The 17,367-nt window shown below is 36.6% G+C and overlaps 1 protein-coding gene and 1 non-coding gene across 2 annotated transcripts in view; both read right to left on the bottom strand.

The window, feature by feature from the left end:
• Positions 1-15,889, bottom strand: part of LOC145688526 (ubiquitin-conjugating enzyme E2 N-like) — a 46,508-nt gene extending 30,619 nt beyond the window's left edge. The window contains exons 1-2 of the mRNA XM_081762894.1: positions 15,731-15,889; positions 4,149-4,239 (exon numbers count right to left, since the gene is read on the bottom strand). Coding sequence (XP_081619020.1) covers positions 4,149-4,239; positions 15,731-15,760 — 121 coding nt within the window. The 5' untranslated portion in view covers positions 15,761-15,889. The remainder of the gene's footprint in view (positions 1-4,148; positions 4,240-15,730) is intronic.
• Positions 3,248-3,322, bottom strand: TRNAR-UCG (transfer RNA arginine (anticodon UCG)). Its single transcript has one exon. It is a non-coding gene; the product is annotated as a tRNA-Arg (tRNA).
• Positions 15,890-17,367: the final 1,478 nt, after the last annotated feature.

Below are 17,367 nucleotides of genomic sequence, written 5' to 3'. Positions count from 1 at the left end.
TGCAACGCACGAGACAAGTTAGAGGAGGAAATTAAACTTTAATATATATATATATATATATATATATATATATATATATATATATATATATATATATATATACACTTTTTTTCTTCTTAAACTTCAACTCCAGAGTAACTTTTCAGGAGATGAGATTTTCTTTCTTTTATTCTTTTTTTATGCATTGTTAGTCTACTGCGCTCCTTTAACCCACTCGTCGTTTCATTTACCATCTCGTGCTTTTTAGCATAATCACTATAATTAAAAGTTACTTTTTTTAAGGTCACCTCTAATTATTTGTGTTGTCGTCCTCGTTAATATCTTTACACACATATATTTGGACGCCCCTGGTATTTCTCAACTTTTTGACGTCCATCAAGCCAGCGTTTCACAAAGCACATGTGTAATGAAACAAAATCATTTGTTCCATACATTTAAAAAAAAAAATATGCTATGCACATGCATGTACTGAAGAGGCCAATATGCAACAATGTTTTAAATATTCATTATAAAACCTTTTTTTAAGCCAAACAGTTGAAATAATTACATAATTTGGCATAGCTTTGATATGGGCGTGATGGATGTTATGTAATGTACTCGGTAACAACTTGACGACTATACATAGTTCAGACGTGTAAAGAAATAAATATTACGAGCGATTTGTTCTTTGTTGCTTTGTTATTCCTATTCGTAGATCCGCGAGCTTCAACTTTTCCATTCCGCTGCCACATTGATGTGACAACGTTGGGTCAGTTTCTCTCTAGAACTCAGCGCAATGGTAGTAAAGACCCGTCATCCGATGTGCTCCTAACCCTAATTAAATATCGATTTATCGTGAAAACTGCAACACCAAGAAATGCACGTTTGAGTAAAATGAACTTTATACCACAAATTCTTCACATGCTTGTACAGAAATAATTGCAATTTCGTTTACTACAATACAATTTTAAAACTATAAAACGCATTTGATATTGATAAGTCAGCATGATCTGAAGCTCCCACATGCTCCAATCAAAGCTTCAATACGTGGTGGCTTCGAATCTAACGGGCGTTAAGGATGTTCCTGTAGACCCGTCATTCATCCAACAAGGCTTGCTCATTCTGGTATACATGTGACCGGCATTGTCCTAATGAAAGATGGTGTTCGGAGTTGACTGAAGGGAGGGTATTACCTTGACTTCTAGAATTTGCAAGAACTAGCAATCATTTGTGAGATTCCGCTTAATATGTAGAAGCAGAGATCGTTTGTTGTTTCCGACGGCGCTCCCACAAAATCACATCTGGATTGACGAAAGTTACTAAATAATTTTCAGGAAAGATTTCTGCAGGTTTTAATGCTAGTTTTCTGCTGGGACAGTAACAAAAACATATTTACGTATTCCTGAGAATTTCTTGCTTCAGTCAGGGCTATGAAAAAGAATTCAAGGATAAGTTCGAAACAACATGTAATTTTATTTCATATTGCTTTACTAGCATTGGCCCAGCTTAATGCCCAAACTACACTATCTTGGAGAAAATATGACGAGGAAACAATGCAAATTAGCAAAAGTAATTAGGCACCCTAGACAATGAAATTGACCCGTCCCAGAAAGATGTCACTTACGTTGCAACATCGGTACCGAAGACAGGTACACACTTCAAAGTATACATGGCACGCAATGTACACCTCATAGTCGTCGATAAAGGCATTATCACTGAACATCTGTGAAATTCAAAGTGAAAAATTACGACTGCGTTTGGCACCAAACGTGGGTTTCCGACTAGCCGTGTCAGTGCGCCAACCACTACGCTACACAGTACATCTCAAGACTAGCCACATATTTTCGCTCTTGATGTGCTAAGTCATTCAGACCACACAAACTGTCCCACAACTCCTGAACGGCTGTTTCCCCACTTCTAATATAACATCTATTTCATAATGAGTGTTCATTAATATAAATACAGAGGTACCCAAACACAACACCAAGAAATGCAAGGGCTGTGGCAGACGCATGGTCTGAATGTCTGAGCACTGCAAAGCTCAAGCGGCACAAATTGACTAGTTGAGTTGAGTTGAATTTCAGTTTAGCGTCCCTTTCAGCAGCGAGGCTATATGAGACGTGGACCTACTGATTAACGTGGAATCCGAACCACATGAGCTACGGCCTGGAATCGAACCCGGGTCTCCCACGCCAAAGGCGCGTACGCTAACCGCTTAGCCACAGAGGCGCTCACAAATTGACTAGTATGTTAGTCTGCAGAAATTGAAGAGAATGCTTCGTATGCTGCACGACCCAACGAGTTCACTTTCACAGGAAGAACTATACTTTGAGATTCGAAAAGACCGGAACAACCTATGACAAACTTCCTCCCATCGGAACACTGCATTTCGAACCGACTGCTTGGATATTTCAGCAGAGCTGACGTACATAAGCTTTGCATCACCAAACTCACAATCAACGCTTCCAGGTGATTATAGTATCAATTCTGGAAAGTGAATAGCTGCATAAATCAGTTCTTTGATCTATAAATTAACATTTACACCATGTCACTCTAATGGACGTGCTTAGCAGAATGTATTATACGGACCATGAAATAAGGCAATAGTCGAGCTAAAATGTGCAATTGCTTCCAATATGGAGGTAAACTATTAGTGTCTGTTCATAGTAGAATAACGGCAGAAGTTGACTGAAACATTCTCGATAGCACTGTGTACGTTTTACGATATGAACTCAAATTACATCTATTATCATGAGTCAAATATTTTGTTATATTGGTTATTAATATTAAATATTTTGTTACATTGACTATTACTACCACGTGATAGCGACAGCAATGTTCATCACCTGGATCGACCAGTTCATGGATCTACTCACACATTCCAAACATTTGTGAAATGCATTCGAACGCTGAGTCTGGACTACACTCAAGAATTCACACGACCAAACATCTGGTCCAACTCGCTGACATACTGCGCAAAAAAATGACGCAACGTAAGCCCTGTAAGACCAAGGATTTAGGATTTAGATTTCTGGGCTTTCGGCATCTAAGGCCATTTAGCCCTTCACGTTTTTGAGGGATGACGTCCCTCGGCGAGCACACAATCCGGGGAAAAGGAAGGAAGAAAGGATGGGGAAGGAAGGGAGCGGCCTGGGACCTATAAGTTAGGTACCACCCCGGCATTTGCCTGGTGTGAATGAGGAAAACCCAGGAAAACCTCATTCAGGGTGGCTGGCCTGAAAAAGCGTTTTACACTTTTTCGACCGAGTGCCCCCACCGGGAATCGAACCCGGGACCGCTCGCACCGAAGGCGAGAGCGTTAGCGACTACGCTACGCGGGGGCCCTCCCTGTAAGACCAAGCCAACAAGTTTATTTCCAACTGGCTTCCATAATTACGGCACACATTGGGTTCCCAAGATAGACATTGTAGATATATCCTGACGACGAGTAGGATAAATACTCGGTTACTTTTTTGGGTGAACTGTGCAGAGCCTCTCTTAAAGATTCAGAACAATTCATTCCAAACAATATCTCAGTATTCAGCTATTACTGACACGTCTGCACTACGATCCTTAGTTAATCTCTTTGTCTATACGAAGCAGTAATCCATTTTCATACCATTCATCAATTATGGAGTTCCCCCTTCCCTCCTTTGCTTTCCACCTCCTCCAGAGCAGTATATTTTCCTCTTCTTAATAACATAGTGATAAATAATAAATACTTCACTTCAAATCAACCTATACCGACTTCAACAATCCTTTCAAGCATGTATACCAAAATTATAAAGTTAATACCTTGAAATTATATTTATATAGTCAAATATATGGTACAGTCTATGCACTCGTGAAAGCAATGGTTTAGAGAAGTCAATATTCTTTTGTCAAAATTTTTAGTACTACTTGTTTCCTTTAGATATAAATATAAATGCGCAGTCATGTATTAAAAAATAATAATAAATCCATCCACTTTTTCTTCCTAAAATTTTGTACTGTCACCCGTAGACCGGATCGTACGATACTAATACTCTCACTGAAGCTTGCTTCAAAATATCGAACATGCAACTAAGAATGTTGAAATAAGTGAGGAAAGAATCTCCTTCAATAAAACTGCGAATACCAATAACGTCTTGTAAAATAAGTCATCTTATAAAATTATTTGCGAATTTTACCTGTTACTATGACATGAAAATACCGAGCATTGTGTTCATCAGGCACAGCACTAATACCAGGCACAGGTTCCTGCATCAAACGCTGAGTTTCCTAAAAAGGAAAAATATTAATAATTAGTGAAACTAACATATATTCGATTATTACCTTAATAATTAAGGTTACGGTTTTTAGGGACGCACCTTTCTCTGTTAAAAATAAAATAAAATAAAAATCTCCCAGAAGGTACCTAATGTGTCAAAAGTTACCTTTAGGTAAGAAGAAAGATAACTTTTTTTCCCCTTATCTGTCCCTAATTCCCTCTTTTATTCATGTTCGTATTTATCGTATTTCATTTTAATTATTTATTCTGTTATCCTAGCTTACAATACAGCAATAGAAGCAAAAAGCATCTTGTATAGGACATTGTTGTCTTCGCTTTTGTTCACATTACGTATCATTGTTCTTAGTTTAAAACTATTTTCTTTGTATTGAATTATAAATTGAAATGCAGTCTGAATTCATCTACTGATGGTATCTGTCAATTTGCAGCTTTGTGATTTAGGGAAGCATTTAGCCATATGAAAAAGGAATAAACCCATCATTTCTTCCTTGCACAGTAATTTAAGGAAGAATTCATGAAAACTGATAAAATATAGTGCGACGCACTGTTTGACTCAGGAATTACTTCCAAACAAAGAAAGAAAAAAAAGTGAGATACATCCAACAAATTTTCAGGTTAAAATCAAAACTAGTCCAAGAGAAAAAAAAAAAAAAAAAAAAACTTACGAAATTTCTTTGAAGTGATGGTGGAATTGGAGTTTTAGCGTCCTTTTCAGCACCAAAGCTATACGAGATGTATCTAGTCTAAAGTGGGATCCAAACCACCGTAACGATTTTAATTCCAAGGTCTCCAGACCCAAAAAGAATCTAACTCGGATTCTGTGCATTAGCCACTATAACAGTGGGACGGGTGAACACAGTATTCTTTGAAGATAGAAGAATTTAATAATAAATTGTTTGCAGCTTTAATACAGAAGGGAATTAATCTTAATAACGTAAACCATTTAGCCTTCAAAGGACTTCCAGCAAAATTCACATGAATGTCAATATCCAATTACAGTACTTTATGAAGAAAGTCTATTGAGCCAATCTACTGGGAAACCATCAAATAATTATGCTTAAAGTGTAGGGTTGCAATGTAGGAAACACGCTAGATGAAAACTTCAGATACAATTGAACAAATGAGTTTCAAACGTTTTGGTATTCCCCTTCCTGGTAAGAAACTAACGTTCCGTAGAAATATTTTGGTGATTACGATAGTTAACCAACTGTGATGATATCAGCATGTTCCCGAAGTTAAAACATGTATCTTGTTTGCCACATGCCTTTCACAGGGTTAGGAGTCCGTTAGGAGCAAATACGATATTGTGAATTAGTTCACCTTGAAAAATATTTCTAAGTGCCTGAATCACATTGTTGCCTAGAAAAAAACACAAGTCTGACCCACACTTTTCGATCATTACTCGCTGGGGATCATGGACTGAGTGCATGACTTTGTTGTTGTTTTCTCTGGATCAAACGAAGGAGGCGCAATTCTCAAGGCACATCCACCAACTGCTTTAGCCAACAACAACACAAGATTCTCAAATAAAACTCTTTTCTATCCACTGTCACAAATATGAGATAGCTGCCATTATAAACTTGGAACAACAAGACTGATGAAACCGCGAGGGAGAAAAGTTAAACGGTATGAGTCTCTAAAAGAATTTGAACGTTGCCGAATTTACCAGATTAGTTACTATTCCCACTTAATACGAAGTTCGCCTCATTGATCTCTATGGATATAAGAATAAGATTTAGCGTCTACAAAGACCCGTTATCTCCAAATAGAAACTAGCTTATATTTTACTAAGAAGTGCTTAATATCGTCAAGTACAACAACTACTTTTTTTTTTTTTAATCTTGTGATAATATATATGTGCAACCTATTGTACACAGAATCTATTAAGTTGTTTTCAATTAAATAAAACAGAAAGCTGTTGAAGAAGAATAGCACCTCCTTCGTCTTATTTTTAGCACTGTTCCCCTCTGAATATTTCCCTAAAAATCCTAACTCTGTTAATATATGAATAATTATAACGCCTGATTTCACGTCCGGAGTTCTTCGTCCGGAAAGAGAGAAGGTTAATGGAAATGTTTTAATCAAACCCAAGACTCGAACTACCGGTACTGAAAAATTAACTCAAGTTCGTACTCACTGCAGTTTCGGTCCTTATTTCAAGCTGCAAACAAATGGCGTTTTCCAAATGGCAAGAAAAGCTATTTATCTTACCTGATAATAATAAGTTCACCCACTTTCAAGAAAATCATTAGGTAATGAACAGAATTAATCCAAGAAGACACTAGCTGTTCAATTTTCAAGCTACATCTTGTCCAAAATTCCACGCTACTGATGATTGGCGTGTAATTTAAGATTGACGATAAGCAGTGTACATCCTATGATTCCAATGAATATACTGCTCAAGATTTTAATAAAATTGGCTCACTAGTCTGAGTTAAACATACATACATAAGCCATCTGTTGTTGTGAGGATTTAGATAGCCTACATTTTACTGCTGACATATTTTAATACAGTACTCCTAAGGTTTGAAATTTTTAAACTATAAAACATTCCGTATATTTTAACTAAATTCGAGAGAGAAAAATCCACTTCATCTGAGGCATACTGTCTATTGAAACCCAGAATTTTAATCAATATATTAAGGGTTGATTACGAACCACTCTGCCACATGAATTCCTCACCAAACATCCAATTCCTTAAGAGGTAAGTAGTAGAAAAATTACGCACAAACGATCAAAACTAAACATAATATACAACAAACAATAAAAACAAAATTACATGTACGTAGATTTGGAAAATATACTATCCATCTACTTAGAGTATTCATTGCCAAAATTTATGACGTATCGGTTTAAGCAATTTTCACTGGACAACAATAATGACAAGGAACAAAAATTTTGTGTTGGTCTTAAAGGGAATTCCGTAGAATAACATTCAATGTTGTTTTAGAGCTGAACATGCCAATAATTTTAAATCAAATTTCTTCCCCAAGTCTAGCGAAGTTAGATAATGGAAATACCACGTTTTCCATGGGTAAGAAGAAAGTCTCCGGAACAATCAACTTACATTCATATTGAACGAACATTTACCGTAAAGTTCACAGTTCATAGAAATGTACAGAAATACATGGAATGACTTGACTAATAGATTTAAGTTTAATGAATCTCTTCAACATTAAGTTTTACACGGGAAGCAGCCTACAGTTTAAGGTGAAATCCAACTTCTAGCTTGAATCTGGGACCATGTACACAGAAAGCATGTGTATTTACTCAGTCGTAGTCAGCAGAGAACACGTGGAAGATAGATGGAAACGAAGAGATGATTTACGAGGAGCATTCATAAGGTAAGTTTATAGGGCGTGTTACCATGTACTGTTTATTGTTAGGTTTGATGTGACAACACTTAGATGGATCTTCAGTCACGATCTTTTCACCTGTATTTGTAGAGATTCCTCATGTCTGTATAGTTAGCGAATTTGACAAGTCGCACATCAAACGAAACATTTGAGGATATGAAAGACTTATGAAACGAAGACCCATCATATAAAGTTGTGAAGTACATCATTATTTCACGTTTGGTCGGATTTCCGTGGAAACGGCTCCCATTAGAGGGCGACTCCAGTCCGCCATCGATAAAGATACCATTGGGAAATGGAAACCGACATCTTGGAGGATCGCTGTATAACTATTCGCCAAGTACCTGAAGGTGTCAAGGTAAGTATGGAATTTGTAGAAAAAATAATCCATGGGTATTTGGGTATGCATAAGGTGTCTGCTCAATGGGTTCTTCGGGTACTGAAACCTTTCCGAAAGCAGAAACGAGTCACTTGTTAGCAGGAACAATTGATCCTGTATCACAAAAACTACTACTCTTTTTGACTAATTAATAACCCAGGAAGAAACGTGGATCCATTACTATGACCTAAAGACTAATGCCCAATCAAGACAATGGAAACATACTTATCCACCAACAACAATGAAGACCCGTCTCCAACAATCTGCAGGAAAAGTCATGCTGACAGTTTTTTGGGGGCCCAGCATGAAGTAGTGATTATGGGTTTCATGGCGAATGGTATCCCAATTACATAGTCATACTATTAAGGTTTCCACACACTTGGCGAGCACAAATTCCCTGATCTTTTTTTAGATTTTTAAATTCACGCTTTACAACACTTTCATGTGTGTAAACCAGGAAAAATGTGACTGGACCAGCAATTCTTTCGTTGCTTCTAATTAAGGCACAAACCACTAAATGAGATAAAAAGAAAATTAAAATTAAGAAGGCGTCTTAATGTTCCTTAACGCTGGAATTTTCAATCGGAACCCCACCTTTGTCACCAGGTTACTTATTACATAAACACACACACTGATCTTTCACTCATATCTCACTGTTTCCACTATATCTGAATGTGCAGAGACGTGATTTCTAACTTGCAGCGTTCCGATTTTAATTCAGTAGTAATCAATAATACATCAGTTTAGTTTCTTTAGTAATAATTCAAGATGGATGCAAACCAAAGCGCCTTCAAAGATTTACTTCACGGTCAAAGATACAGTGGAAGGCATGAGATATGATTCAGACATCACTGTGTGTGCTTATTTAAATAAATATACCGCTAACGAAGATAAGAGATTTCCCACTGAAAATTTTATCTTTAACATATATATAGATGCATTCTTGATTTTGATGTAATAGTAATCATTTGCCAATTTCGTTCCTTCAAAGGTTAAAACAATTCACTAATCCGCAGGGTGACTTAACTTCAAGGCTCAATTTAGGGAAACAACAACTTTTGATCCAGATTTCGGCAGGGAAATGTTATACTAGCTACTACCGCTTTCAGCAATCTATTAGTCCGAATCATGAGTTACAAGATTGTTTCTTGTTCCTCTCAGAGCTGAATAACTGTATTAAACTTCACTACTACTTTTCACTGAACGGTCAAATAATGCAACTTTAGACTAAATAAAATTGAATCGAAGGTTACAAAAAAGACCCCAAGTTATATTTTTCTCTAAATTCATGTATAGAATAGGCAGGTGTCGAAGATGTTAGCAACGCTCTAAATGCAACATTGAACTATAAATTGAGCACAAGAAAGGTCTGCGGTCCTGAACTTAGCTTTTCTTTAATATTTGAAAGTTACAGAAAATGAACTCATGTCCTTTCTGCAATCATCGATTTTTTTTTTTTTTTTTTTTTTTATTTATATAATTTGGATAACTTTTCAGTTATTGTACAAAGTTTTCTAATTATCTAATTTTATTTAGTTTGCTAAGCTCTATTTATTATTAAGTATTCTGCCAGTTGGCAGGTCCTGGGACTTTTTTTAAGGCCTGGAAATGTTCCTTGATCTTCAGTTTCGTCTTCTAACTCCCAATACTTTTTCCTATTTTCCAAATTATCGAGCAGTTGTGTCCTCCTTCCTACTCACTTTGCTACCATCTCTTCCTCTATTGTGGTACAAAGACAATTTCTTCGCAAGAATCCAATTGTCCTTCTTACGAAGGATGCTGGTTAAAAACATTATTTTCTCTTCTCCATTTTCCTCCAACACCACATTTCGAAACGCTCTAACTATTTCTTCTCGAACTTCTGTAATGTCAAAATATCCGAACCATACAATACAATACTCCCAATATATAGCACTTGACCAGTTTCTTTCTTAGTCTAAGTCTACTAGTTAAGAGTGATCTTTCCTTGTTGAAGTCTCTTTGGCTACGACAGTTCTTGACCTGATTTCTTTTGGTACCGTACACTAAGTGTCTTTCGTCAAAAAAACTTCCCAGATATTTGAAGTGATCTATTTTTTCAAATTCTCTTTCTTCTACTCCGAACACTTAAGGACGAATTTCCACGGGATATTCTTACGACTCGATTTTTCGACGTTGATCTCCATTCCATATTGTTTCCTACTGTCAACTACTTTGTCAATCATCTCCTGTAGTTCTTCTTCGCTTCTAGCTATAACAACCGTGTCATCCGCAGATCTGACCTTGCTAATGATTTGTCCTATAATTCTGAAATCAACTTCAATTAATGCTTCCTTCACTAAGCACTGACTGTAAATGTTGAATAATTTCCGTGACATACTACATCTTGGCTGACTCCTGTTACGATCTCCACACTATCGGTTTCTCCTTGATTCAAATGCAACTTCACTTGTCTTATGTACAGGTTGCGAATGAGTTATCAGTCTCTCAAGGTGACCCAGATTTCTTTAAGCAATTCTCAGAAGCGGTCGCAAGGTTTTTGGCAATCGATGAAGTACAAACACAACTCTTCTCTTCCGTCAAGAACTTGTTCTGATACAATTCTCACCAACCCAATAGCATCTCTGGTGCCTCTTCCTTTCCGGAATCCAAACTGATCTTTCTCCAACATCTCTTCTATTTACTTTCCAGTCGCCTGTTCAGTATGCGCGCAACAATCTTTCCAGTGAGGGAAATCAGGCTAATGGCTCTGTGATCACTGCATTTCTTAGGTAATGCAACCAAACACTTGGCCATGTTTCATTCAGGTAGATCTTGTTAATAAGTGAAGTCAGTACTTTCACTGCACTGTCTCCTAATCACTTGAAGAAATCCGCTGGTATATGGCTCCAGTGATGATCTTGGCATGTCTTTGATGGCTTGTACTACTTCACTATTCAATATACTGGCTCCATTTTATTCATAACTCACGTCTTGCCCTGCTCTGATAGCGATATCTTCTAGTCTTAAAGATACTTTATGTATTCATGCCAGATCCTAAGGATTATTTGGTGGTGACTATGTGACCTTGTTGATCTTAAAGACTCCAAATGTATGTACACTTTTGTTAGCTTTTCCTTCTAATTCTTGTGCTTTCTGATAGATTATATCTGCCGCGTCGCTGAAGTTCCATTATTTCTTCACATATATGTTCCATGAACTTCTCTTTGGCTTTGTCAGTCTCTCTCAATTTATTATTCAGGCTTCTGTATTCTTTGATGTCCATGGTTTTCGCTCTTCTGCGTTCCTTCATCTTCTAAAGCATCGCTGCAGTTACTTATGATTTTTTTGGTGCTCTTTCCATCCTGCTCATGTTTTTGTGAAGTGTGTATATTAGAAATTACCTTTTCCTCAGTTATTGTCTACATTGCTTGCTACATCGTTCACTGCACATAATTTTTATTCAATCTCTTCTTTCATACCACTGCCCATACTTTTAAGCCGCTCTAAGTTCCATTTTGCATTTCTCCTTCCATAGTTCTTGATCGACTCTATAACCAGGTTTGCACTTGCACCACTAGGAGATTATGATCCGAATCAACGTCCGCTTCTGACACGTGCACTATTCCTGAAACATTGCTTCACCAGAATGTAATCGATTTTGGCAGCGTATCTAATCTCCTGGACTTTTCTACATCTAGAACTTTTTTTTTCTTTCTTAAACCACGTATACGTCACCACCATATCACTTTGCCTACAGAAGTCGATAAGCATCTGGCCCCCGTGCATTTTTTCTACATAGACCACATGGTTGCACACTTTATTCGCAGCTCCTTACCCCACTACGCTGTTGAAGTCTTCCATTTCTATGGTGCTAACTTTACCTCTCCCCTCCTGATACAATATGTCACTAATCTCCTCATACATTACTTCTACTTCATTGTCGTCATGGTTGATTGTTGCCATATGCACACGTATTATCACAATATCCACTGGTTTCACTTTTTGCCACTTCGTTCCTCATAGCTGCTGCGACACCATTCTCAGCCTTAACGCCACCACATAATATTGTGTAAATTCCAGATATTATCTCACCTTTTCCTGATTATAGCACTCCACTCAAATCCGTTATGTTCACTTTACATTCATCCAGTTCCACTTTAAAACTTTCAAGTTTACCCGCAAGTCGTAAAGTTTGCAAGTTTCAGGTTTATATGCTGAAATGAAACTTATGATTATTATTATTTTCTTCTTTGGTTATTCTATTCGAAGTAATTTCCATTCGGAGATCCGAACGGGGCACAATTTTACCTCAGGGACAACCATCATTGTATTTATTTTTCCCACGAGGGACGAAGGAGCAGAATAATGTAGTATTCCCATTTTCTTTCCACATCTCCATGCCACTGACCAGCTTGTGGTTTCTCCGCTTTTTAGGACAGTTTTCCCCTCATAAAACCAACGAGGTGCCCTCAACTTTACCCGGCCATCTGCCCTCCGAGGAGGCCTTTGGCATCTGGTAGAAAGGGTGACTCCTTATCTCAGGAGTGAGTCGGTCCTCACCTACGCTGCCCGTCTAAGATGTTGCCCGCTCTCTCCCGCGACTAGTGTAGGTAGGAATTTTCCCTTCGTTTAGAATGAGACCTGAAGGCATTCCTCAAACCTCTCCAGTACTTAAGTAATTTCACTTTAAGTTTTGATCAGTGATAAATCTTCACACTTTCAAAGCTTTCGACTCTTTGCTGGAACACTGTTCACGAAAAACATAAACAGAAGTATGAGAAATAAAAAGGAAAAGCTGTCACTTAAGTCGCGATGTGGGCACGCTGTGAAATGGTGAAGTCAAGTTCTGTATTCTTTCATTTGAAAAGGGAAGATTTGCCAATTCACGTTGGTATTTTAACTGTTATTGTGCCAGTACTCAATCTATTTTTAATCAAGTTTCCCACGGCTATTTAACCAATACTTAGCTATGTTATGTTTTTAAGGTTTTAAACGAATAAACAAAAGCAGACTTTGTTTCATTTCGGGTTCAAATTAAATTCCTAGCCTATAATATTGTATTAGATTTTTTCAACTGTTTCGAACTACCTAAAACCGAGCGTGCTGCATTATTAATTTTGGAACTGGGGGCCAAAATCAGGTAAAATCACCATGTTTACAGGAGAAATGAGTTGATGTTACTTAAGTGTAATTAACAAGTACTAACATAACATAAACCATCAAAAACACAAATATAGGACGAAAGTACGAATTTTAAACAAAAAATTGTGCCCTCCCCCCCCCCCACATCCAAATATCCTAACCTAACCTAAACTAACATAACCTACCTAAACCATCAAAAAATACAGAAAACATAGCAAGAAAGCGCGAAATGTAAGCAAAATATTCTGGCCCTCCAGTTCCAAAAATTTGCCTTAATTTGAAAATGTTTCTTCATTGTTACTTCTAAATTTATTTTTGCCATACCCTCCAGGAAGCTGAATTTCTCATGGACACCTGACCTATAACTGAGCTCCCGTGTAGTACGTAGCTCTTAAATTGGGTAAAAATTTTTGTCCAAAGTTTTGGGAAGTTTTAATACAGTATTGTGGAAAAATCTCATTCAATGTCTACCTGGGAAATAACGGTAAATGTTTAGCAGAAACGGTCCACAATTACGTAAGAAATATAAAATTTAAAGAGAAATGGAAGACGCAAGTACTTTGACCGGCAACAGTGCATTTTGGGGTTAAGTTTAGAGTTACCCCTCCGCTTTTTATAAAAATCAGGAAAATCTACAGGAGAAATGAGGTAAGAAATTATAATTTGAAGTTTTTACTTGATGTTTGATGTGATGATGTTTAATGCGAGAAAAGATATGTGGAAGTTAGTACTATTTGCCGGATGCGGAAGCATTCCCGGAAGGTTTCAGCAGTATGGTAGTTGTAAAATATGGCGAACAGGTGTAACGGATGCGCAAAAATAATGAAGAAAACCTTTTAAATTTTTGTGAAGCCCACGGAGTACTTAAGTTAAGTGAAATGTAACAATTTTTAATACCTTAAGCACTGTTATTTGTATGTTGCAAAGTCCAAAGGCAACTCTGGACTGGAGAGGCAACTCTAAACTTAAGCCGCATTTTGTGCAGAACAATTGATTTTGTCACATTGTTAACATGACGCAAGGCAGGAATAAGTAGTGTAGGATCAGGTTAGCTTAAAATTAGGGAAGTCTGGAACCATTTTGTTAAAATTAACAGAGTATAAGTGCTCGTATTATTATTTATCGTATCGGTTCCTATGAATGTTCTGCACAAAGTGCACTTAGACCTAACATAACCTAAACTAAATATTAATAGAAATACGCGAAATTCTATTGATTTTACGAAGATTATGCAAGACCCCTACACTAATATAATCTAAGGTGAACAGAAACTACCGAAATTGTAAGTTTATTCTCCTTTTCTTATTTGTTTAAGAAAAAATAGCTGGACCTCTTCTGTTACACGATCTTTAATAAATATTCGGGGTTCTTCCTTAAATCTAACGAGAAACTCTCATGGAAAAATGTTTTTCTATATATTTGATTTGGTTACTGAAGAATGTGCGGATGTATACTTTAATTTAGCTATTTATAAACTTATCTCGGATCTTCAGTAAAGAAAATTAGGATCAACTGCAGACATGTCGCAGTCACGACTGACAAATGTGTGAAACTCGTTCAATAGCAGATACTGAGGAAGCAAATATTCTTGAGACCTTGCATCATTTCTTAAATTATTTAACTAAATCATTAATTTCGTAACCTTCTGTCACATAGGAACAACATAAGTAAGTAGGTCCATACATTCCTTTGAAACTATGAAGGGGAAAAAACGTTAATGACCAACACGATTTAAGACTTTGCCCAATGTTCCATTTTAAAGTAACATTCTATCAATAAACTGTATCTAACTCTTCTGACCCACAAAGTTCAAGAATAAGGTATGCCCTTACACTGACGGACGTTAAGATAAGATTAGACATGCTTCAGCATATAGGTTTTTGCGAAAATTATTGGGTGATAGTATTCGGAACATCTTTACCTTGCGTCTAGTACACAAATTAAAATAGCTGAATCGCAATTTCAACAAAAGAACAAACTGACCTTGCACTTTCTCTACTTTCAAACTATTGTTTTCACGATTCATGATCTAAATAGCATTGTCATTCAATAGTGCGAACTATACTAGATACTGAAAACCATCACAACAATAAGAGAATATATACTTTCTTAGACAGTTTTAACTTGAACCTACAATGACAATGTACTATTTATTACAATGATTATGTACTATTAAACTAAAAAGAGGACAAGTGTCAAAGTTATTTCATAATCCCATCACTCGGGATTCTGGGTTTCTCGCTATGACAAGTACGTAACACTGATCCCACCATCAGAAATAGTTCTCGTATTCCTCTAAAAAGATTCGTTATGCCACTGAACTGAAACATTCAAAGTTTTTAACCTACCTGTCGCAGCATACTAATACACAACCAATATTCCAACATGTATCGCGTCGTTTTTTATAATAGACAAACACAAATTAACATATTTCATGTATAGTATACACTGTCAAAAGACGTATTATTCACATTTACATAGATTGCATGTATACAAAACTGTCCATGTACACACGTACATTGTTGAGCTCGACAAAATACGTAACTTAACACAATCTAACATAATCACCCCCTACTGTCAAATTTTATTGGTTTTATTGCGTGTCGGAATTTCACATATCGAGGGATTGTTCAAATTGCCTACCTTAATTATTCTTCTTGGCAGCCCTGCCATATTGAACACAATTATCACAATTTTTCCGTTCTAGAAAGAAGAAATATTTGGTGTACCCTCCAGTCCAGCAAAAATAATGGCTGCATGTAACGGACGTGACGTATCCGGCTTCTGTCACACGGGTATGAAAAATTTTGCAGACTACTCTCTTGTACAGGCTTGGAAATTTTTCATATAAAAAATCGTAGAACAAGGCAAAAAGCAGAATATGCTAAATATAGTACATTAGGTACTGAGAACATTTATTCTCAATGATTTACCTCAACATAATTCAACATTTGCGTTTTATGCTGCAATAATTTGCAACGACTTTCGTCCATCATTTGCGTTAAGTTTCGATCCACATAGTTTTCGAAGGCTGATAAGCAACTCTTGGGCTTAATTCCGTAGCAGTTTATGTTAACAATACGAAAACTTATAATTTCAGTTGCAGATAATTGATATTGTCGTTTTAATTGCTTACTGCATTATTACGTTACAATGTAAAATTCAAATTTGGTAAAGGTAGAGAAGGGATAGGACCATTGGGACAAATACTATATACCTTCGCAAAATTTGTAGACTGCAATAGAATGCAAAATGTCCGTTCACAACTACCGATGATTGATAATCATGATTATTACAAGTGTTTTGAAATTATTGGCAGATCACTTGTCACAACTAAAAAGCTATTGGGGATTGTTATATGAAGAAAATTCAGAACATAGGAAATTACAAGGGGATTACTCAGTACCATTCTTCCTAAAATTCTGTGTACAGCAACGCAACAGGGAAAAAGGCCATTATAATAAGGATGCTGATTATCTTAAACTATATGGGCCTTATGCAGAGTCGTTCTGAATCGTGATTAGTGCTATACTAAAGAGTTCGACTAACATTGTTTCTGCAATGTCAGGCTCTTAGTATGACTCTAAACATGTGTCAAAACGACTCTGAATTAGGAGGAATTACTTTACTTTGCGTAGTGTAGACGCAAATCATCACGGAAAGAGCCTGAAAGACGAGAAATTTGCATCAATATGCTTCATTCTCTAACAGTTTTTAATATTTTTTTCTTTTTTTTTAGATCGTGATGCAATGATATGTTAAAACGACTGTGCATAAGGCCTAAAATATCTAAAAAAAAATGCAAACTTAGTGTGGCGTTGAGAGAAATAGTTATGGAATAAGGCCCCTATGGGCTCATTAATTAACCGTCTTTGCAACAGTTGCGGATCGCAAAGCAAGGGGGAAAAAATACAACAATCAATTTTACACGATATAGCCGACTATAGCAAACTGAAACACAATCCTCAATGCATTCTTTTAGGCAACATACCCTTACTGTATTTCAACATTTAGATAGGCGGTATGACGAGTCAAAATCATAATAAAATATACCGCTTCTGCTTTTTTCCCCATTTTGAGCACTGCTTTTCAGTGCAGATTAACTATATGCAACTGCCATAAATACAACGTTTAGGGCCTTATGCAGAGTCGTTTTGAAGACTGATTAACGTCATACTACGAGGTTGACTAAAGGATGGTTATCAAAATTGTATTCAGAGTCTCTGATTAGGACATAGTATTTGACGAAGTTAATCACATGTGACAAACTAATCTAGAAC

The sequence above is a fragment of the Thermobia domestica genome, chromosome 6 (assembly GCF_964235325.1).
Source record: "Thermobia domestica chromosome 6, izTheDome1.hap1.1, whole genome shotgun sequence".
Classification (NCBI taxonomy): domain Eukaryota; kingdom Metazoa; phylum Arthropoda; class Insecta; order Zygentoma; family Lepismatidae; genus Thermobia; species Thermobia domestica.
Note: the sequence above shows the minus strand (reverse complement) of the source record. Positions and strands in the feature narration are given on the sequence as shown.